This window comes from Streptopelia decaocto (genome assembly GCF_964273445.1).
Source record: "Streptopelia decaocto genome assembly, chromosome: 5".
Classification (NCBI taxonomy): Eukaryota; Metazoa; Chordata; class Aves; order Columbiformes; family Columbidae; genus Streptopelia; species Streptopelia decaocto.
The window spans coordinates 22,210,290-22,234,316 of NC_138659.1; the positions used below are offsets into that span (position 1 = coordinate 22,210,290).

Genomic DNA, 24,027 nt, shown 5'->3' on the forward strand with positions numbered 1-24,027 from the left:
AAGAGTTATAAATTCATCCAGTGGGAAATGATTAGAAAAAGTTATGAACTCAACTGAACAGAAATTTGGATTCACAGTAACCAGAGCAGAAGATATAATCTAATTAATCCCACTTATTTTGCTGCGTTTTCCCCTGCGTTTTTTTTAAGTAAAAATATCTTAATTCTCGATATCTAAAAATATATAATGAGCTTACCTGGAAGGAGTGGAACTCTTTAGTAACTTCCTGTGGAAAATAATGAGCTTTAAAGATAAAAGAACAATGAAAATAAAGGCAAGGAGACACTTCCTGGACTTTCTTAAAATAGCTGAACACCATAGGTGATGATGCACTACCACATACATGGTATAACACCACGTTATAGGGAAATGTCACCTTTCTAATACCCAAAACCCCCTTAATGCTTTTTAGTATCTCACTGTTACAAATCATGGATTTCAGAGAAGAAAACCATGAATAATCTTCCTCATTGGCCATATATAACAAGGAACATTGTCAACAGGAGGAAAATTAACAACTTCAAACTTGGAAAATGATGATTGTTTAAATACAACAGAATATGCACAGCTGATAAGGAAATACATTAAAATATGAAAGTTACTGACAACAAAAACCAGAAGAAACGCAGCATTTCATTTATCAATTTTAAAACAATTTAACAAAATCCATTACAGTCTTTCAAATTACAGCCATGAAAATAAGTTAGGAACACAAAACAAATACGTACTTCTAAAAACCTGTGAGAGGACTGCATGAGCAACTGAAATGCAAGCATATGCTACCAGAATAAGATTTTTTGAGGAAAAATAAAACAATAGTTTGTAACAACTTACAGGAAAAACCCCAAGGTGCTATATTGTAGAAGCCAGTTCTAGAACATTAATCTACCCATTATTAAAGCAAACAAAAAGGGACATTTTCTTATAGTTTGTCCAAAACAAAGAAGTTGAATAGAACTATAAAATTACCTTAATTCTTTGAGAAAAAAGATTACTGGGCACTTGGGGATAGCATAGAAATAGAATGTTTAAAGGAAAGTTTATCTTACTAGATTAGACTGAAGATTTTTCACCACTGAACTGCTGATTTATTTTGCTTTGAAGATAGTTCTCAGTTTATTGTTATCTGATAATTTATCATGTATCCCAGAGATTCTCAAATAAAACTACCAAATACCCAAGTATTCAATAAATACTAGTACTCCCATTATGCAAGTCTGAGGAAAAAAAAATCACATAATTAAGTTATTGCAAATAAATACCTAGCTAAACTTTATAAATATTTAAATAAAATTTTTCTACATATAGGTTATCCTTCTAAATATACAACTAAACTAACAAATCCATTGTCTAAAGGACAGAAAAATAGTTCAGAAAGACAGGTTTATTTTTGCCAAGTTAGACTCCTAGATTGCTTTTACAGGAAACTCACAGCACACTATCCCATGCTTCCCAATGCTCTGGGCTAGCTACGCTTCTTTGGTTAGTTAATGGGTTATAAACTTAAAACTGCCTTTTTTATTTTTAATTTTAAAATTCAGATACAGAAGTATCTCAGTGAGAAAATGTCCAGATGCTCTGAGATTGCAAAGGTTACAGAAAACAGTAAAACCCTCCTCAAATCCTTTCTGCTCTCAAGAAACATATGGTGTCTTCCCTCTGTCCAGAGTGATGCTTTTCAGCCTGGTGCATCTCTAGGCAAGAGTCTTTCCTCACCCTGCAACGGGCTAATGAAAGAGAGCTAAAAAAGCAAATTCATATTCCCTTTATAGCAACAAGTGGATGAAGAGATCTATCCTTCTACTGGAAAATTTAATGGAACTGTAATTGAAATAATTGAAAGCATGGAAGAGTCACTGGTCTATGGACAGGAGTTACTACTCCATAGTACAGTAGATATATTGTTTTCAAAAGCAAAGAGCACATATTCCTGTTCTTTCCTTTAAACTGATCCTTATTGACAAATATTGACAGGTGGACCCGAAATATTAAAACTGGGTTTTATGTTACGGAACGTGGTGGTTATTTGGCCAATTTGGTCCCTTCCTGCACTACTGGTTTTAAGTGTTCTCCTCAGCCTGCTCCATATGTATTTTGGAAAAATTTCTCAAGAAGTAACCAATTATATTGCCTGAACATTTCCACTACTGTGATTCATGAAATTAAAAGCACTATCATGCAGGCCAAACTCCAGTTCAGATTTTACTGCCAACGCTTCTCAGATCATTTCAGAGTCATGCACTTCCCATTCCACACTAAGTGACGCTGGGAGCCATTGGTCTATGCATATATCTTACCTGAGGCTGTATTTCAGTGGCAAAATGACTAAATATAATTTTTCAAGGATTTTGCCACACTGAGTGATATAGGTAAAAGGTTTAATATTAACATAGAATGCTAATTTAGGGTAATACAGGATAGTTTTGACTATTGAGAAGCGGAGCTCCTGCAATTATGGCTTGCTAGGACAGATTCACAGTTCACACAGCTTAGCAAGCCCTTGCTGTAATCCTGAAATTTCCTTGCTCTGATATGATAAACAAACAGAAATTTGATAATCTATGTCACTGCTAAGAAGGAAAACACTATTTTTACTTGGCTGACGTAAGTGGAATTTTTCCTTTCCCATTTACAATACTTCATTAAAAAAAAAATCTCAGAGCACTCTTACAGAATCTCCTTGCCAATCCACCACTAAAATGTGGAAAAGATGATGAGGTACTTTGGTAAACATTTTAAAACATCTCTCTCTTCACAACGTGTTCATTTGCACAAGTGAGAAAGAGCATGAGGGGGAAAAAAGGAAATAATACCTTTTTACCTCTTGCCATTCTACAGGTATTGGTATGTTTTTGTATAAATCTGTACCTTTATAAGTGTAATATGTGGATAAGAAGTCACTCTACATTAATATCCATGAATAGGTCTCCTGAAAACAAGTCATTATAAAGACAGCTTTTTTTTGTTTAGTAGCTCTGGCTTTTTTTTTTTGGTGTTTCTGGCTATAAGAAAATATTTCAACAAGTGTTCATAATTGCATCTAGGTTTCTTTGTGAAGTTTGGTGGTTTTTTTTGGTTTAAAACAGCAGAACAGCATGCTTTTATATTTACCTATTGCACTATTAATTACTTTTCCATTAAGTTTCCTATTAAAGTATTTCCACTAGTAGATGGAATAGCTCGAGATAAACCATTTTGGTCTGTTGGCTCAAAGACTTCCAGAACAAAAAAATAATAATAAAAAACAATAATGTCTAATGAAGCCATTACATAGACATGTACTGAAAAAGCCTTGGAGAGTTCATGAGTAAACAACACTTGTTTAAAAAACACCTCTGTAATAAAGTACAGTACAGTATATGGATGATATACCATAATAGCTCCAGGTGGAGCTGTTACAGACAACAATAATGCATTTAAAATGTTTATTATGGACTTTTTAAAAAAATGTGGTTAAAAAAGTCCCCAGAGGATATTTAAAGCATAAAAACTACTTTAAAGGTTCTACCAACAAGTTTATAATCAATAAAAACAAAAAGAATGAACATTACATTGGAGCAAGCACTCCATCATAACCTGCTCTTAGTGCAGTAACCTCTGGCCTGTGTCCACAGAGTTATTGCATCTGGTGGAACACTACAGGCTGTCCTGAAGGCTGGAGCATCAGCACAGATTTCCAGCTTTCACTCTGAATTTCTCCCTTTGCATACTTAGGTGAGAAAGTTAACGTTCTTACAACAGCTTTATATAAGCAACAGAACACAGATTTCTGTTATTAAATCAGCCTTCTAAAAATATAAAAATATTTGATATTGTGAAAGTGTCTTTCAATCATACTTCAATCTTCACAGTTTTAATAAGGAATATTTAATTAGAACCATCACTTTAGAACTATGATGTGTATTCAATTGATTTCATGTAAATAGACAAACAGTTAAAAACATATTTACTAAGATTAAATATAGTCAAATTGCAAAAACATACAACTGACAATGTTGTCATGTGCTCTTTGAAAGAGTGCATAGGACGTATTTCTCCAGCAGTCAATACAGTAAATTCTTTTGAAGCAATCTCAGTCAAAGCTGTAAACATTCCCAATTGTAGTTTCTTGGAAACTTTTGTTCCTTTCAAGTTTTTATTAGCATGTTGCACTGGGCGTTCTCCTGCCATTGTTTTCCCCATCAGTTACAGACAGTATTATCATCAACCTCTAACCCCTCTGGCTGTTCATAGGCATTTCTTCACTAGGTCCAGGGCAGTAATCCTTCCCTTGCAGTGCACAATGACACTTCCCACATGTCATTGTTAGCAAGGCCCCCAGCACATGATCTTGAGAAGCAGGTTGATAAGGAGTCTGCTACGCCTTAATGGGATTTCCTGCAGGTTTGGGATCATAACCGTATAGGAAAGTGGCTGCTATTACAAGGATGGCTCCGAAGAAAAATACACTGCATAGAGATGAAAAAAAAAAGTTAGCTCATTTTAATTTGATAACATTTTATTTTTGTAATGCAATCAAAAGAAAGGGCATTTTTCCCGAGGAAACACAGAAAGATTGTATTTGTCCAATTTATAAAGAACAAAATAGTTTGCACATATTTATTACAGAAGGATGCAGGAAGAAGTTGAAATAAGAAACATCCACCAAGTAACGTGTCATTATACTGACATATTCTGAAAATTAAAATTCTCGTTTCATGGAACAATTGTCAAAAGTAATCAGATCAATCCCTTTTTTTTTTTTTTTAATTTCTTTGGCTTAAAGCTCTGTGCAAAATGTAAGCAGAAGCTAAACAAGTGAAACTACTGTGGTTACCCAGCCGCTCTTAACATCTTACATACATCATGCTGCTGAAGTTGTGTTTACTTTGAAGTCCAAATCTTATGTCAAAACAAATTATTGCTGCCCAAGAACCAGTTTACAAGACAGTACAATCTAATTTTTGGCAGATACATAAAGATTTATGCAAGGAAAAGATAATAAAGGCATCTTTTGTATTGTGACATATAGGCCTTTCAAGCTGTTTTCATAGTTACAAGCCAACAGACAATCAGCACACATTTTAGAAAAGAACCTTGTCATAAAGACATGCCAATGTTGACAATTCGATCTTCTGAACCAAACACTAAAAAAACTTTGGCGCATGACAGGATAATCCTTCAGAGAATACAGTTGGCCTATTTCTGGACACGATCCATTGCAACACGTTCAAGCACTTAAGTACTTTACATCTATTATCCCAATCAAAAATGTTTGTTGACGTGAAGTGAGAGAAACAATTACTCAGTTTCAGTTCAAATAAATTCATTTGGCATAAGCAAGGTACTAAAGATTAAGTTTGATTAACTCAAGTTAATAAAGTTTTATTAAATGAGATGGCTTCAAGTTCTACATGCTGCTAGTTCGTTCCACCTGATTTAATTATTTACCACTGTTTCCATTTTCACCATGTTTGCAGAAGCTGGTAAGGTACTTATTAACTTTCCATTTGAGCACACAGAAATTCTTAAAATACTTTCTACATTTGATTTGATAGGACAAGTATAGGCTACTTATAATTTAAGTTCAATGTCTTCCACATTTTAAGACTGAATAGTTGTTCTACTTCCTTTTTTTGAATGTTTAATTAAACTCCTGCTAATATTGCAAATACTACTTTTAGATAAAAATGTTTCTTTATATAAAATACAAAATTTGTAAATATTATTCAAAATATTTTTACACTATGAGTCTGTGTAATACATGTGAGGAGTGTAGGTCAATTATAAGCAAATTCCTATTAATAGATCTAAAAGTTGAAATATTACTTCTATACTCCATATATTAACAAGCACCACCAGGTCAAGCACTATTCCAGAACCTACCTGTGTATAAAACCTGCAGTGCACAGAGCTACTAAAATCTGATTCACAAAATTTCAGCACACAGTGTATAGGACCTAGTAGCATACAGCAAGCATTTTTCTCTCTTTCTTGGCTGTGTGTTTTCACTAATGAATATGGTATTATCTTTAGAAAAAAAGCTCTGACTTTGGGCTTCTGAGTGTCCTTGGGCAACTAATTGCTATGGTGTAGCTTCCATGTGTGAATGATTGCAATTAGCTCTTGTAGAGACTGTACTGAGACTGCATGGAAACCACTAGAAAAAGATGATCATCGTTATTAGTGTTCAGCCATAACTCATCTTGCAGTGAGATGACTTGTGGAAGACAGGGCCATTTAGAGGACAAGGAAAAGAGGCGTCAGGCATCACCTCTGTCAGGACCGTACTGAGTGCAGCCGGCAGAGGGGAGCTTCACAGAGCAGAGCCGCAGGCAGCAGAACAGCATCAACACTAGAGCGGACGTGCTTGAGCACGAAAGCCAAGTGGGCACTGAACAAGCCCAGGGAAATCGGGTACAAGGAAAAGGGGAGAAAGGGACAGTGAACTAAAACAGAGCTCGCAAGAGTGGTTTGTCAAAAGCCAAGGTTTGAGATTCAACCATTCTTGACCTGTGGGGGCTGTATCTGACAGAAAAGGTGATCTTGCCAACTACACTGAGAAAATTGTTAGTTACGTTATGCTATGAAACTATACTTTTGTCTGCAAGTTGTAGCTAAACATTCTAAAAGTGTGGCTTAGACTGTTTATTTATTGTTGCAGTTATATCTGGTAAACATTAAGTTTTTTTCTTTCAGCATACGTGGAAAATAATTCTTACCTTGTAGGGACAAAGTCTTGCAGCCAGAAATAGGAGATCAATGTTGACAGTATAATAGAGAGAGAAGTTGCAAATCCCTTTAAAATGTTGTCTGCGTATTTTATAACAGCAGCAATCACCAGACCTCCAAGTGCCTGAAAAATATTGAGGTTTGGATTTGCAACCTGATAACTTCACTGAAAGCATCTATTTTAACAACATGTGTTTACTTTAGGAAAAGCTCTTGTCTGTGTTTAGGAGCATTAGAGTTATTTTATGGATATATACTGGTGAAGATAAGTATTGGAGGAGTTCCTCTTGCCCCTCTGAAGAAATCATTGATCATATTATCATCGTTAAATGAGTGGAAATGCTTGTATACTATACATTTTTAGCCACAGGAGGAAGGGCAATTTTTTTTAACACTGCAAAATAAATAACGCTTACCTGCTTTTATGTTGCACATACTTAAGTCATATACTTGCTATATATTTTCCTGGTTTTTATTTAGAGGTTTTAGCTAATAGTGATAGATCAGACTTTTGACTACAAAATTCTCAGTAGCTTCAATGACACCCATTAGTTTCCCCACTCGTTTATAGAAGAGTAAATCCCAAGTGCCAAGTTTCACAGAAACATATAATACAAGGTATCTCACCTGTAGAACAACAACTATCCAAGTAAGTTTATTGTATCCTTGAAAAAATCCATTCTTTGACAGTTGTTCTCCATCATAAATGTATACACCCATCAGTCCAAATATGCTACCAAAAAATCCTGAAAGTATAAGAAAGATTTGAAAGTTTCAGGTGAACAACATGCAAACAGGTTCCTTGTCCTCAATGACTGTTCACATACATCCGATTTTAAAATAGGACTGCCACTTCCAATACCATCACATTCAAATGCAATACAGATATTCACTTTTAAAAGCAATTTTCCACACTTATAACAGTTTTGACTGTTTCCATTAGGACATTCTTATCTTCCATTGCTTTTTTACTGGAATGGGGTAATTTTTGTTTATGACACATAGCAAAATCCATTAAGCACCATTTAGGTTTTCCTGCAACTAGTCATGACTGAAAGCTGAAGTCAAACTATTACCCGGATAGAAAAACAGGGAAAACTTTCAGTGGAGGAGATGGTCAGTGACGTATTAAGAGCAGGAGTTACCACTTTGCCAATTCAAACAAGGATCTTGGAAGTGGAATTCTTCTGGACCAGTCTCAAACACAACAAATGTTTACTAGTAGAGACTTAATGTCAAAAGAAGAAACTAGGATGAGATTAAAGAGGTTATCATTTGGTGAGTACAGTGTTCTTTTATTAGGTGAGAAACTTTTCCTAATCCCCTCAGGCATGGAAGCAATACAAGCACCTCTTCTGCGACTGATGTAGCCTCTCGTCCTGAGCAGAAAAGGGGAAACTTTTTCCCACATTCCATTTCTGTGAAAAGCTGACCTCTATTTTCATCACATTTCTCTGCATCTGAAAAGGGTGGCATTGTTATGAACAAAATAAAACCTTCCATCTGATAAGAAATAATTCTTTTTTGTAGACATAATTAAAAATTTAGATTTAATTCAGATTAAACCAATTATTTCTATTATCCAATTGATCTGGTAAAATAAATAAATAAATAAAGCACCTCTAACGTGATACTAGTATGCATTAAAAACTGAATGAGGACAATTTTTCAAACATGATTCAAATACAATTTCCAATTTTTTTCTACAGTTCTAATAATTCTCTATGGATATGAAAATTAAAACCAGGTTGGACATATAGTTTTCATTGTTTGTGTTTTAAGAAAAGCTCTATTTCAAAGCTCTTGCTTATGACTGGCTTGCTCCTGAATGATACCATGTTGTGCAAATACCTTGTAGTTGCAGAAAGGATACACTAATGTATTTATGAAACTGTGATTTAATGTTTTGAATATTTTCTAAGAGCTGTATCAGGAAACCCTCTATGAGATATGAGAAAAATAATCTCTTTTTTGAAATGAAGAGAACTTCAATAGTAAACATATTCTACTGCATTTTGTATTAAGGCAAATTAAGCTCACTGACAAAAAATAAAGAAAATCAGGTCATTAAATTCTCACTAATAACACTGACATTTATGTCTTCATGGATCACTGTCCTAGCTATTAATTACCCTGAACAGTTTGTGTTTAGATGCAGTCTGTTCTGATCTCATAGTTTTCACAAAGCAATTACTGGAACATTCAATATATGACCAGGCTGGCTATCAAACTAGTGAACTCATTTGTTTTCATATATACTTTTGTGCACTGTAGAAAAAACTAAAAAATGTTTTAGAAGAGAACATTGATTTTTCAACAATTATGTTTAATTGGAAATTGTTTCAGCTATCTGCATTGTTGCCCACCAAAGTGCTTTTAGCATGGAAATTGAGAGTAGTAACAATCAGCTTTTCTTAGCAACGGATTTTACATTGTAGCTCCATCCAGAGCATCAAATCTTACCTTAAATCCTCGACCAAGCCCCAGCTACCCACTCTTCTCTGCCTCCAAAATTCCCTAACATAACCTCTCCTGATGTAACCCCTACACCCTGTTCAAGAAAACTTAGTTTCATTAGACATTATTTCAATAAATACTAGCAAAGAGTAAGTAGAGGTTTTGATCCCATTCTCTCTCCTCAAGTTTCAAACCACTATGGATGTGTAAAAATACTAAAATATAATCCAAATGCAGTTCTGCATTTTTAACTTATTCCATTTATAATTAAAACACAGAAACAGGAAAATGAAAAAAAAAAATATAGCTTGTATTGAGACATTTTTTACCATACCAGTCTTGACCAACTATCTACTTACAAACAAACAAACAAACAAACAATCCACACCATCTCCTGTTTTTATGGTACTTCATTACATTCTACCAGACTGAGCACACAGCCCTGATCCACTAAATCATCCCCATGACTTAACTCTGCAGTACCATGGATTTGATCAAGAGTCCATACTAAGGTGCTGGAAAGTTCAAATTCTGCTGAAAGCATTTGTTCAAATATGCAATAAATAATTATTGCCTACAGGTGGAGACTAGAGAAAGAAGGGCAATTCCAACAATAAGTTTTGATCCTCTTGCAAAACAGGAACAAAAAGATATTGCTGATAATGAAATATTGAAATATTGCATATTTCCAACCCTGTACACTGGACAAGATTGCTCTGAGCTGACGGAAAACTCTTTCAGGAAAATGGATTAATTTGGCCATTAATATCTAGGGTCTAGATGACCCAGAACTACTTTGGAAATAGAATGTATTCTCTTACTGATAGGTGCAAAATAAGTGACGGCATTAAAATGGTTAAGATTAACTGTCTTTTGCACACGCCTCTCTGCAGTAATTATATAGACAACTAAAACAAACTGACCTTTATACTGAAATAATTAATTACCTCAACTTTATTCACAAAGCAGTTCTTTTGTATTATAAGTGCCAATCTATAAAAACTACCTACCCAGACAAAAGAGAAAAAAAATGTTAATTTTAAAGCATCTCAAAACATTGATTTAGAAACACATTTTGGTTTAATGTCCCTATATTATCTTAAAAAATAATGAGAAACTATCTGTATTTATCAGATCTTACAAATCAGTGCAAAAGACAATGATTTTAGACACAGAGGATACACAGAATTCTGCATAACACTCTTTAAAACATTTTAAATACAATCAACAGACCCTGTACAAACCTACTGACACTCTATAAGCAAGTTAAATTAAGAACTTGGTTGATATCAGAAAGCAACTGTTAGAATTCTATCTAGAAGAGTTTGTACTCTTGGTTTTAAAAGTACATTTACACAGAATACTAAAATGTTGGTGATATCTTTATATATCCATATTTTGTACATTTATCTTAATTCTTCAGAATGCATTATCTCTAAGAGATGACTAAAATTCAACTTACCAAGCTGAATGTTTCTGATCCACACTGACTGCTTCGTTTCTTTCAAAATTTTCTCAAAATAAACCCCAGCAAATCCACTAGAAAAGCATGCTATAAGAACTGCCATCAGGCCTACAAACTGAGATCCTGCTGAATGTTCCTTAGCCGCTGTTGCTTGAGAGTCTGAAGGCCACTGGATACAAAAACAGTTACACAAAATTCATGGATAAAATCAAGTCATGAGTATCTATAAATGCAAATTTGTCTTCTAGCTGCAGTTACTAAACACAGATAATCACACACTTGTAAAGTTCTATATTTTGCACCATAAATACTCCTAAAGGACTGCAAAACCATAATTTTTCTTTCTACATATTTGTAAGGAGTAAAATAATGCCTGGACTGGGAGAACACTCATCAACTGCAGCAGGTCCAGGATCTGTGTTTTATAAAGCAGAACTATTCCTGAATCCCAGCATGACTCATCATGGTCATTCACAGTCACCAACTTTCATCACCGGACAGTTACTTGTCCTGGTTTCGGCTGGGATAGAGTTAATTTTCTTCCTAGTGGCTGGAATGGTTCCATGTTTTGGATTTAGTGTGAGAAGAATGCTGATAGTACACTGATGTTTTGGTTCTTGCCAAGGAATGTTAATACCAAGCCAAGGAGGCTGCAGGTACACAACGACATGGGAGGGGACATGGCCAGTACAGCTGATCCAAACTGGCCAAAGGGGTATTCCACACCATATGACATCATGCTCAGTATATATTTTGGGGGATGAAGGAGGAAGAGGGGACAGGTGACAGAGCCCTGCTTTCCTGGAGATGGCCGAACACCTGCCTGCCAATGGGGAGTGGTGAACAAAAAAGGCTTTTGCTTTACTTAGTAAACTGTCTTTACCTCAACACACAAGCCTTCTCACTTTTACCCTTCTGATTCTCTCCCCCATCCCACAGTGGGAGGGTGAGTGAGCTGCTGTGTAGTGTTTATTTGCTGGCTGGGGCTTGACCACATTACCTTATGAATATAAGCACAGTTAGAAAACCACTTATACCAGCTGTCTTTAAGATGGGATGAACTGTCTTTTGTGTGTGCCCCTCCTCAGTGACTATGTAGACAACTAAAAGAAGCTGAAACTTATGAAGCTAAATCCTGCAATATATCTAATGCTAACAGAATAAAATGCAATACTATAGACAAAAACATACTGAAGAGTCTGTTAATTACTAACAGAATGTTTTGTTCTAATTTTTAATTATTAAATTTGAAAATTTTATGAAATTTAATCCTCAAATTTTTTTGTCAAATCCTTAAGTTCTAAAATAAAAATTCCTAATAGGAATTTAGGATATGCTAAAAAATCCTTAGAACACTCTCTTATCCCATGATCCTGCCCTCTGAAAACTACCAAGTCCTGTACTTGCACTATTAGAACAGATGCCAAGTTTGCCTCTTGAAAAAGTTGAAGTAAATTCGCTGTGCTGAGACCACAAGGTGAGAAGTAGGACTGTGCTGGCACAGAAGTACCTGTGAACCCCCAATGTCTGAAGAAGTGTGCTAATAAATACTGCTTATTACTTTTATTTGCAAGTTGCTCCAGAGGCCCTGTCACATTCTACAGTAGAGCACTGGGACACAAAAGAGGTGATCTCTTCTATTTTTGAACCATTTCTGGTGTCCTCTAGCCCTGGCCAGGGGTGATTCATAGCTCCTGACCATACTGTGGTGCTCACATGCAGCTGGTAGAATCAGAAAGCTGTATGATCAGTATAGAAATTCATGTTCCTTGAATAAACACATTAAATTAAAACAAACCACCTGTTAATATTTACCTGCACAAATGCCACTCCTGTCATCAATATCACTAATGAAAGCCACTGGTATACACCCAATTTCTTGCTTAACATGGACACAGAAAACAATGCTGTGGTAAGAATTTTCAGTTGATATGTAACCTAGAAGAACCCAGAAACAGTTACTACCACATAATTCATGAGCTTTTTTTAAACTTACAGAGAAATACGAATGTACAATACCTGGTATGTGGCTGCATCTAGGTTTGACAATGCAACATACAGCAAGTTATTCTGAAGAGTATAAATTCCTGAAGGAATAGCAAGTTTAAGAGTTTCCATAGGTTTATTAAGGATTTCATCATGTAGTACTCTGTTCAGACTCCGTAAATTGCACTCTACCCAAAGAAACAACAAAAGAAATAGACATTCACTAAAAGGAGAGGGAAAAAGAGAGCATGGAGAATTCTGTTCTTAAAGATTATTGCCCCCCTTTCTACAGCTACCATGACCTCAAAATACTGTGTTTATTTGACTTTAAGAAGCCTCATATATGTAAGAAAAAAAGACTGCAAAGTATCTTCCTGTAGCCTGGAATATCAGAACTAGAATGATAATACAAAATACTTTAAGTAAAACTTATTGAAACTATATCAATATTTGAAGATGATACATTAAAGAGTATCACCTAAAAATTGCACATTAAGAGCCTAAAGAGTCATCAATATTTATGCATATACAATATTTTTAAGCTGTTGAAGATCAAATATACATGTCAAGGAACTTCCTCCCTTCTGCATCTGTTGTTTATTATAGGCTTCTAAATTATCATCCATGCTTTGGATACACTTAAAGCTTTTCATTTTTTCCTGCTTCTACATAAGAATTTCGTAAAATGCCTGAGCAAACACAATCTTCAAGCTGTTGGTAGAAGATATATCCTTGCACCCCTCAATATCCACATTCTTTAGAGAACTCTCTTCAGCAAACATACAGTATTGTGTGTTGGGGAGTGAAGTTGGATTAGCATCTTTCCAAGACTATTTCTTACATGAAAAGGGAAATGCTTTGTTGTACACCTGTACTCACATGGCTGCTTTGCAGCTGCCACTGCAATACAGCATATTGATTAGGAAAATTAATTGGTACAAAATTTGATACCTACTGCTGTCTTTGTAGACCAACAGAATGCAGGCCAAAATCTTTAGAAGTTCAGCAATAACCACTGCAGTAGAGGACAAGTAACGAGGTCCTTCTTCTTTCAGTGTTCGAGAATAACGCATGGTCAAGACTAAACTTGTGGTCTGAAAAACCAGGATGCCCAAGGAAAGGTATTTTAAATTGGTAGACATTTCTTGACTTTCTTCCTTCTGAAACAGAAAAACAAAAACCAACACAACCACGCTTAAGAGGTTATATTGCAGATAGATGTTTCCCTTAGGAATCAACATATTAAAAGAAGTTATCCAGGGAGCTCAGCCAACAGAAAACAAACCTAATCTGATATTTAAAAATAAAAAGGAGATTAACACTTTAAAAACGTTTTTCAAATACATTATAACAAATGGGGAAGCATATCAGAACATTAGAAGAGGTGATAACTAATAAGGAATACTTCATTTCGTTTCTCTATCTGTAACAATAAAGTAAAATAAGGACTATTAACTCATAATTTGCCTTTCAATAACTGGTTTCACAAAAGAAATCACCTAAGTTAAATCAATCGGGTTTTTTTTAATGTAAGTGAAGGCTCAGAAGACATTTTCAGAGTGAAAAAGCCCCACACTGCAGTACTGCAGAATGTCCAGTACCCCTACTGCAAGGAGCTATTTCCAGAAGGCAGAGACCTTCTCATTCTTCTACCTCTGAAGTTTTTCAGGTTGCAGTCTCTGCCTTGCCAGATGACAGTTCCAGCACAAGACAGGGTCAGGGTTGGGTTCCTTTAAATGAAAACGAGAGGAATGCCTGATGCTGAAGAAGTGTTGTGGGAAAGCAGGGTTGGATGGGAAGACGTGCAATGGAGGAGCTGCAGAGGAGACAGCACTAAACCTGTCCTGCTGATTATCCTGCTCAGAAAAAAATAGTTGAATATAGATAACTAGGTGACTGCACCTACTTTTACATACTGCACTGACTACCACAAACCTTACATTAGTAAAGATGTATCATCTCTACCATGAACTTTCACCAAGTTTTTCTTTGCACTTGGTCACCAATCAAAGCACTAAATTAGTGTAGGAGACTAATAGAGAAAGCAACTTCCATTTTGCAAGCACAGTATATTACAAGGAAATTTAAAAAACGCATTGCTGCTATTCAGAACATTATATAATTTTCTGCTGTTCTTCATATTAAGTATGAAGAATTTCCATATACACAGAAATTAATACTTTCTATTACAAATTCATGGTCCACATATTCAAAAACAGAGCAGTGTTTTATAATGCCAAAGTAAAATAAAACCAGTCATTAAAAGTTATCAAATACATTTTCAAGTGAAAGAAAAACAGTAACAAGTCCAGACAGTGAACGCAGTTCTCACTTTCAGAAGTGCAGAGATGGCATAAGCAACACTTATTAGATATATATGACATAGTTGTCCCTATGCATGTTTTACACCTACAGGTGCACAAGTTTTGATTCATTAACTATTTGTTTTTGTACACACTGCTGAAGGATGCGCTGATATTTCTAAATATTTGTAGCTGAAACTGAAGCTGCTTCTTGCTGACTGCATTTCTCTAGCTCAAGGTGCATTTCATAACAATCTTCATTGCTATTTTTTCAGAAATCTGGAGAGCTGTGCTATTCAAATATTTCTGAGTTGCCTTTATCTTGTCTCTAAGCATTAATAGATTTTCTCCAGTCAAGCATACAATCAAATGAATACCTATATGGCATGGATACTTAAGAGGCACTGCAGTAACCTGCAAACAAATATGAACTACCAACAGCTGCAGAGATATGAAGCACATATTTGTATCCTACACAATACAATTGTTTACCTCAAGAATTATATGGATGTAAAAATACTTGTAAAAGCATATTGGCAAAGGAGGAAGAAAAAGATGCCAGGATGCAGAAACTGAGGAAGGAATACACAAGGATTCCTTTAAGGAATCTTAATAGAAGATACTTTCGTATGAACTATGGTCTCATTTAACTCCCTGAAGAAACAAATACTACAGATGCAACTGCCCTGGACAATATAAATCAGACAGAAACGTAAAGCACAAAGGAGAAGAAAGCTGCAGACAGCATTCAAGATTTGCTACCTTTTTCCATAGATTCTGGTGGAATAACCCTTTACATGAGGATGTTAACTGTGGAATTAAGCATTCCCAACAATAAAACGGACAATATCAGCTAGTCAAATAGTAACACCTTTGAAGAACAGATTTGCTCTAGCTGAGAACAAGGAGGAGAAACAGAAGAACAGTTCCCATGAAGGGATGAAGAGGGACATGCAAGGCCAGAGATCATACTCACGGGAGAAGTACCAGCAACTTGGAGAAGATGGAGAAAAAGGGAAAACAAACAAACAAAAAAAAAACCTGAGAGAAAAACAGAACTGAACTTCATGAAAATATCTGCTTGTGCTACTGAAGAAAACTGACATTGCAAAATGGACATTTATGTGACCCAACTTGCACAAACTGTTTATTCCACCTTTTCCATCTACCTAATTTTTTAGTATTGAGACCCAACAATCTGGAAACACAAAAAGCAATATATGGTTAAGATGAACAACACTAAATTTCATGAAAGCACACTTACAGAAAAATAGATTTTTAAACTTTTTGGTTTTCAGTTTTCAAAATGCTTCTGCATATAATATAGATAATGGGAACACACATCTCTCCTGAGCTTGGACCCAAATGTCTGCATTCTGTGAGCCTGTGAAGTGACAAAGGGTTTTACAAATGTTCAAAATTCTCAGAGGTCAGTTCCTTAACCTTCAAAAGAGGTCCCAATATCAGAAAACAATGTTTACATGAATTTCTTGCTGAAACACAACCAACCTCCTTCGCTGGAGACATTCAAAACCCGCCTGGACATGTTCCTGTGCGACCTCACCTGGGCGTTCCTGCTCCAGCAGGGGGATTGGGCTAGATGATCTTTTGAGGTCCCTTCCAATCCCAAACATACTGTGATACTGTGAACTATTTACTAAGCTGCTTAAAATCACTAATACCTTGTTTATAAGCAAGTATCAAAGCATTCAGCATGAAAACATACCAACAAGCACAGCAGTTTAGTAAGCCATCAGCAAAGGAATACATACCACAACATTATTTTGAACTACAATCTTGTCTTCATTAGTGGTCATGATAAAAAAAAAGGATCTTTCCCCAGACAATGTCTCCTAAAGGTGCCAGTAGCAGAAAACATTTCTTTACCGCAATTCACTAAAGCAGTTTCAGAGTTTCCAAAAGTCACACAAAACAGACTTTAGGTGTCCAACATGATAGCTGAAATAAGATATTTGTTACAAGTTGTCCTGTCAGTGGTCAGCAAGACAGGCTAGTAAAGAACAAGTCTGTGAAGTTTCATACTGTACTTACAAACAGTTTGTTCGTAAAGCCGGAACTAGAGTCCTGAACTTACATTTGCCAATAAAATAACCACCCTCTACTGAGCACACACAATATCTTATTGGCTCTCCTGGTCCCACCTCCTTTCTGTTAAAAGCAGAGCTGTATATCAGTTCATAGAACTTGGTGCAAACTGGAGACTGGATCCAGAAAAGCCAAGTACTGAACTTCAAACAGTTGAACTGACTTCAGCTGCAGTTTTACAGCAGACTTAGATCTACAGATTACTACCAGAGCAATGCAGTCACATTCTAAATGAACTATTGTCTTCAGTAACAGCCGCACTTTCATTGTCTTAAAACAATAATGAAATGAAAGTTCCCAATGCATTTCCTATACAGAGTCACAGCCAGGCTTAGCTTTCTTACTGGGCTTTGGAAAGACTACTCAGTACTCTGCAGGATGCATCTGTTCCAAAAATCAAATTTAGGTTTGCTAATTCAAAGACTGGAATTAAGTAGTCACATTAACTCAGGGGACTTTCAAACTGCATCTTACAATGGCAGTTCGAAGTACCTGCAACTCATTGACTGTAACATAGCCTACCACATTTGTTAATTCAGTGACGAGGCTCATTATTCTTTTATTTTATTAGTCTTGGTAAAAGAAAAGTAAACCACTTCCATGCAGTTTATACCGTGCAGACACACCCTACAGCTAGCAATACAGAAGGGAGGGGAAGAGGTTACAGGCCGGTCTATCTGGCAAGTCAACATGCAGTAAGCCAACATGGTATTTACCGCCACGTAACCTCCAACTTCAGTACACACAGGTGGGTATAACTGAGGTGGATACTACATGAAGAGTTGTTCTCCTTAAATGTATAAAAGAAGAGGACCTGGGAAAGGTTTCACAGACTCAGAAAACAAAATAAAACAATCTGTACAGGAAGTAATAGCTTCAGGTCAAAGTATCATATTGCGCAAAGTCTGAAAAACACCCGTTCAAAGGTACCAGACTTTTTAAAGTGGAAAAATCATGGAATCATTTAGGTTGGAAAAGAGTTTTAAGACCATTGAGTCCAACTGTTACCCAACACTGCCAAGTCCACCTCTAAACCGTGTTCCTAAGCATCACATTTTTTAAACACCTCCAGGGATGGTGACTCCACCTCTTCCCTGGCAGCCTGTTCCAATGCCTGACAACCCTTTCCATGAATACATTTTTTCCAATATCCAATTCAAACCTCCCTGGCACAACTTTAGGCCATTTCCTCTCATCCTATCACTAAGAAAGATTTTCTTACAGTCCCTGCAGCTGGCTCACTTTTTATTATATTCTTTTTTTTTTTTTTTAATTTCTGAAACTTCAAGAGACTATCCGAGAAAACCTGAAAAAAAAGAAATCAGTGCCCAAACAAACCCAAGCACCCAATGCTATCTCAAGAAGTAGATAAGACAACAAAAAAAAGCAATTAACAATGAATTCCAATAAGTCACATAATAAAAAAGCAGGTTAAATTCACAGATTAAAATAACAACATGTGCTGTGTCAAATGACTGAGCAATCCACAATAAAAGTCACTCATGCAATTACTTTGTATTTGAACTACCGGATAACAGAAGTGACAGCCTACAATACAGTCAATGAGTTGGAGGTACTTAGCACCTCTCACTGTAACATCCAATTTAAAAGTCACTTAAAATAGTTTTGGGGTAATTGTGGACATAATGTCTGTAAATCAAGGTCCATTCACCACTTTCCACTGACACATCTTTAGAACAAGTCCATAAAGATAAAATGAATTCATGACAGAGGAAAGGTAACAGGTCCCGCTGGTTAAGGCTCCCATCCGGCAATTTATGCCTCACTGGCAGTGCCTGGGATTCTACACAGGCACAAAAGCAAAGGCCTTACTAGGTCATGGCCTAGGGATGCACCCTATGGAAACCAAACACATACAGACTAATGGAAAATCAGGAAATGAGACCTTCCCAACAGGCTAGAGAGTTAATGTTTATGTTCTTTCCTACCCATTACAAAAGATTAGACATGAAAATAAGTTCTACTAGCAACTATTTCTTTACTCCCTACTCTGTCACGAGGAAAGTAAATTTTTAAAACAGTAAATTACTAACTACTATTATGCTTCCAATCTTCAAAGTGATGGCATTATGTCAATTACATTCATTCCAGCCTAGCTGTGAAATGTTTCCACTGCTCATCGTCCTGTAGAATAAAAAGCCAAGTTACAGGAGTTACAGCTATCTCTTATCCCATTTTATGATTAAGGAGTTTAAGATCACAGAATCACACAATGTTAGGGATTGGAAGGGACCTCAAATGATCTTCTAGTCCAATACCCCTGCCAGAGCAGGAACACCTAGATGAGGTTACACAGGAAGATGGCTTAACCAAACAAAAGGCACTTTCACAATAGCTAAAATACAAAGCCAAACAGAGGCAGACAACCAGTTTCTTAAAACTGCAAAAGGAAAAGTTTAATTTTTGTGTGCCAGCACACCAAGTTCTATATCTGGGAACTGTCAGGAACTAAACATGGATTGAGTCTGCCTTACAGAAGGAAAAATAGAGTGGAAAGTAAAGTACATGATTTCATTCCAGTGGAACAGGTATGGACACACGTCCTGGGCGTTTGCTTTCAAATCAAGATAGTGGACTAAAGACACAGGATTGAGTTCTCATATTTCTCAAATGAAATGTCAACCCAGTGCTGCTGCTATACCTACACAAATATAAGCTGGAAATAGAGAGGAAAAGCACAGTTGGAAGGTGGAGTAAAAGACAGCTCACAGAACCTGAAGAACATATTTTTATAAGACTTCCTTCTATGCTTTCACACATGCATTGCCCTCTTCCCTGTCTTGCATAGGACACAAACAACAGGCCACTTCCTATAACACAACTGCATTCCTCAGAGGAAAGTTCTATAACACAGAACTTTTTTCTGTTGGACTCAATATAGCCTTTTTTTTTTTTTTTTTCTTACTAAGAGTAGTATCTAATAAAAAAAAAAAAAGGTTTATGTATAGAAATCAATGGATGGAAGGAACCTCATGAAGTTCAACAAGGCCAAGTGCAAGATCCTGGACATGGGCCACAGCAATCCCCAATATCAATGCATACTATAATCTTATTAACATTTCTAGTAATCTTAAATCTTATATTTCTCACTTCAAAAATGTCACTAGTAATGTTCTCTATCTTCCTCATACTTGATACAAGTTTCTGCTCTGTTCTCTCCCATAAGCTGTCTATAATTGTCAGCTGTCTCTCCCCAAATACATGGCACTTTTCAACTAAACCACTGCAAATCACTTCATCATTTTAAAACTTACCTTACTCTTTCTTTTGTTTTTCAGTTTGTTAGTCATTCTTCTTGCTGGATATATTATGATGTGTACACTGAAACAAATAAGCTATGTTTTCCTAAAATCTTGTATTCTTCTTCAGAAGCGTTATTCAAAGCAAATCCTCCAGCAGTGTTTTAACACAGTAGAACACTGGTGGACCTCGCTCCTCTAACAGTCATCTAGCTCCCTACCCACAACCTTATCTTGACCTCTTCAAAATCATACAGATATGTTTTAGCACTGGCAAGTGCACTTATGCAAAGAGCAGTTACACATTAAGTTGTAACTACTAAAGATCAACCAATGATTCTTCTCAACTTTGCTCCAAAAACCTAGGCTTTCGCCCAGGCTAGTGGAGGCTGTATTCACTGGCCTGTCACTCAACCAGGAAATTCCACCATTGCCCACTCTAACAAAAGGAATACAATTACATATTAACTAACAACAAATTTCATGCTGTAAATTGCTTGGGACTCAGGTAAGGTTTTCTTACAGGTTGACAGAAAACCTAGCAGAAAGGGAACTTAACACTGCTAAGTTTTTTTACGATCTCACAAAGTGTTAGTTTTTGTTTGTCTGGGGTTTGTTTGTTTTTCTTTTGTGGGGGAAAAAGCCCCACACCATTCTAATCTATGTATCAGACAGGAAAAGTTGGGCACTGTAAATCTTAAATGTCAAATTTGTGGCTAAATACTCTTCATGCCCACCCCACCCTCTTTATCCTTTACACCAAACCTAAAGAATCCAAAGATAAGATCTGCTTGGCTGATGAGAATTTGGGTTGATAAATATTAAATATATCACATATTGAGTATAAATACTCAGCATTCAGGAAAATCAGCCCCTCATTGAGCTAAAACTAGCAGCAGTATTTCTTGTAAGATGAAGACTTCAACTATGTGCACAGTAGTGCAATAGTTTTATATTGACATAACGGTTATTAAGCAACACTCTGCCTGCCAGCACAGAAATTTGATACAACCTGCCTTAACTGCCTCTCTCTTTTTCAAACAGTACATACACTACGTTCATTGTATAGTTCACAGTATAGAAAGACCGTAGTAGTCACATTCAGATTCTGTGAGCAAGGAGGCATTTGGTTCTTAGTTTCAGTTGCAATGCCCGTCCCTCCTCAAGTGTCCAGGAGTGCAAGGCCATGAACTGAAGCACTGCCCGAAAGCAGCTCTTGTGGATGTGTCAAACCAATGAAGGAGCTTGACTGAAGGTACTGAAAGACTGAACACTGAATACAGCCAGGGTTCAGCTACCGCTATTTATGAATTACTAATCAAGTCTGCATTCTTGAGGCAACGCAGCCACCCTCAGTCAAGGTGACCTAATTTGAGCAGAGTAAGGCAAACTACATACTACAGTAAAATCTGAGACACTTATCACAGAAATCTACTAATTACAAATAAAATTAGACAGCTGAACAGTGCGCTGAAGGTGTATGAATATAAGACAAGGTTTGAAATTTCAATGGGAAAATCCTGAACTCCTAACCATCTGACATTATTATGCTAGATCCTAAAAGGTACAGGTCTTAAGAACATCTTCTCTGCTCTAGAGACATCCTCTATTGATGGGATTCAGCTGTGCAGCCTCCTGAGTCCCAATGAAGGCACAGAGCCTGTGCAAGCAGCATACATTTGGTGTGAACTGAAGTAATCGGTGAAGAATAAGCCCAGGTGGTAAGCAATTAAAGAATAATAAGAGAGGAATAAGTGTACCTAGCAAGCCTGTCCCAGAGATCAAGAAGGTGTTGCTCTCACTTAACACTGCCAAATCTGGAACTGTTTTAAGCAGACACATGTGATTTGATTTCCCTAGGCACCTGGTTCAGATGATCCCTGCCTTTTTTGTGTCACTGCAAACAGCAGCATAACCAGCATAAGGAATAAGGCTGTGTAGGCAGCCTGTAGGATTGTTAAAGACAAAGTGTCACTTCTAACAATACACTGCTCTAAATAAAGCAAATTTATACTTACTACCACCATAGTCTTTCCCCAAACCAATATTTTTGCTATGCGTTCTAACTCTACAAACCGGAACATCATGCATTTCAAACCAGTGGATCTGTATCTCCCAGAACTGTAATTTTCAATCATGAATTTTCACAATGCCTAACAATGTACAAGGGAATAATGAGCTACAGTTTCTGAAAGAAGAGGTTATTGTAAATCAGTTTCTCCACAACTATCACCTCCCTCAAACTCACCCTGCTGCCTCTAAAGAAATCTGATGCTGTTATTCTTTAAGAAAAGCATGTATCACAGAGTGAGAGTCTACTCCTGCAAACTGTCTGTACAGTGACAGTTTTTGTGTAGCAGGTCCTGTGTACTAATTTAACAGAGAAGAGCTGAACAGGTCAAGCTCAACTCAGTACACATACAAAGAGTTCAGATGAGTCAAGTGCAGTTCCCGTGGAGAAAGGCAACCCCACAGATTTTGGGAGAACCAGCTCATCACCTAATGTTCATTCTAAACCTGATTTTGTCAGTCTGCACATATGTTCTTTGAAAAGTGGGAGTTGCTTTAGATTGCAGCGCTCCTGGGTAGAGGCCACTGTGGCAGATAAGCTTTCCACTATGGTGCTCACTCAGTTTTAGAAAGGTTTGTTGCATGTGTTTTTATGTCCCAAATAACACATCCCTCTGTTGCAGGAAACAGTCTCAGTATCCTCCACCCAATCAATACTTAAAAATCTTTTCTCTAGTATCCAAGTCTTCTTTACTCTGATTCAAAATATAGCTTATAGGATTCAAAAAAATGAAACAAGTTGGAGGACCTTTTGGTGTTTATCTTTTACCTTCCAGTCTATTCCATAATACGTATTATATTATTATGCTCATTATCTCCGCATCTTCTGGTTTGCTGATTTAATCCATAAGCTTTGTACTGCTAAAGCACTTCTCATTTCAAAAACTCAGTATGAAACCGTGATGCCATGACAATACTTGTAAAGCACGCGTTTCTGTTAACTTCGCACGCAGCACCACATGGGCACCGCCAGCACCTCCTCAGCACACACCAGCCGCGCTGCCATGAAGCAGACACACGGCGAGCCGCCGGCCAGACCCCCACCCCTCCCCAACTTCACCGGCAGCTGCTTCCTCACAGGAACTTCACCCTCAGCCCTCCCTCTTTCCCTAACTATTCAATCTACAGACATTTCTCTCAGAATCTCCTCAGTCCCACTCTTCCCCTCCCCAGCCTGCTCCCTCAGACCTGCTTCCCGCCCCATCCACCCACCCCGAACGTCTCCCCCTCCCACGCCACAGGCCTTTCTCAGGCTTCCTCCCCCACGCACAGCCCCGGCACGGCTCCCTCCGGAACAGCCCCAGCCGGGCTCTGCTGCCCCCGCTCCCAGCCCAGGCCTCCCACCTGCAGCTCCCGGCCGCCGGCCCAGCTCGCCCCTCACCGCCGGCTCCGCTCGCAGCCGCCACACGGTGTTTCCGGGCGCCGCGGTCCCGTCCCGCAAAGGCTCCGGCTGCAGCCACGGCCCCGCCCGCTCCGTTCCCAGGGCCGCGGAGAGCAGCGCGCCCGGCCCCTCACAGGCCCCGGCGAGCAGCGGAGCGCTAGCCCGCCGCTCTGGGAGGAGCGGACACGGGCAGGGGCCAGCGGGACCGTGCCGGGGCCCCTGCAGCGGAACAGCGACGCGGGGCGAGCGCTGGCGGCTGAGGCGGGGGCCGGAGGTGCCGCACCGCGC

At 37.5% G+C, this 24,027-nt stretch overlaps 1 protein-coding gene across 2 annotated transcripts; it reads right to left on the bottom strand.

The window, feature by feature from the left end:
* Window positions 1–523: 523 nt before the first annotated feature.
* On the bottom strand, window positions 524–23,977 carry SLC35A3 (solute carrier family 35 member A3). 2 transcript variants are annotated; one of them, XM_082054650.1, is made up of 8 exons: window positions 23,703–23,977; window positions 13,575–13,779; window positions 12,653–12,807; window positions 12,449–12,571; window positions 10,631–10,802; window positions 7,339–7,457; window positions 6,702–6,835; window positions 524–4,448 (listed from the first exon to the last, which is right to left on the bottom strand). In XM_082054650.1, exons 2-8 carry the CDS (start codon window positions 13,759–13,761, stop codon window positions 4,358–4,360), a joined length of 981 nt encoding a protein of 326 aa, XP_081910776.1. In that variant the 5' UTR covers window positions 13,762–13,779; window positions 23,703–23,977; the 3' UTR covers window positions 524–4,357. The 2 variants fall into 2 exon arrangements, with proteins under 2 accessions (XP_081910776.1, XP_081910777.1); XM_082054651.1 differs by lacking the exon at window positions 23,703–23,977 and adding an exon at window positions 16,187–16,206.
* Window positions 23,978–24,027: the final 50 nt, after the last annotated feature.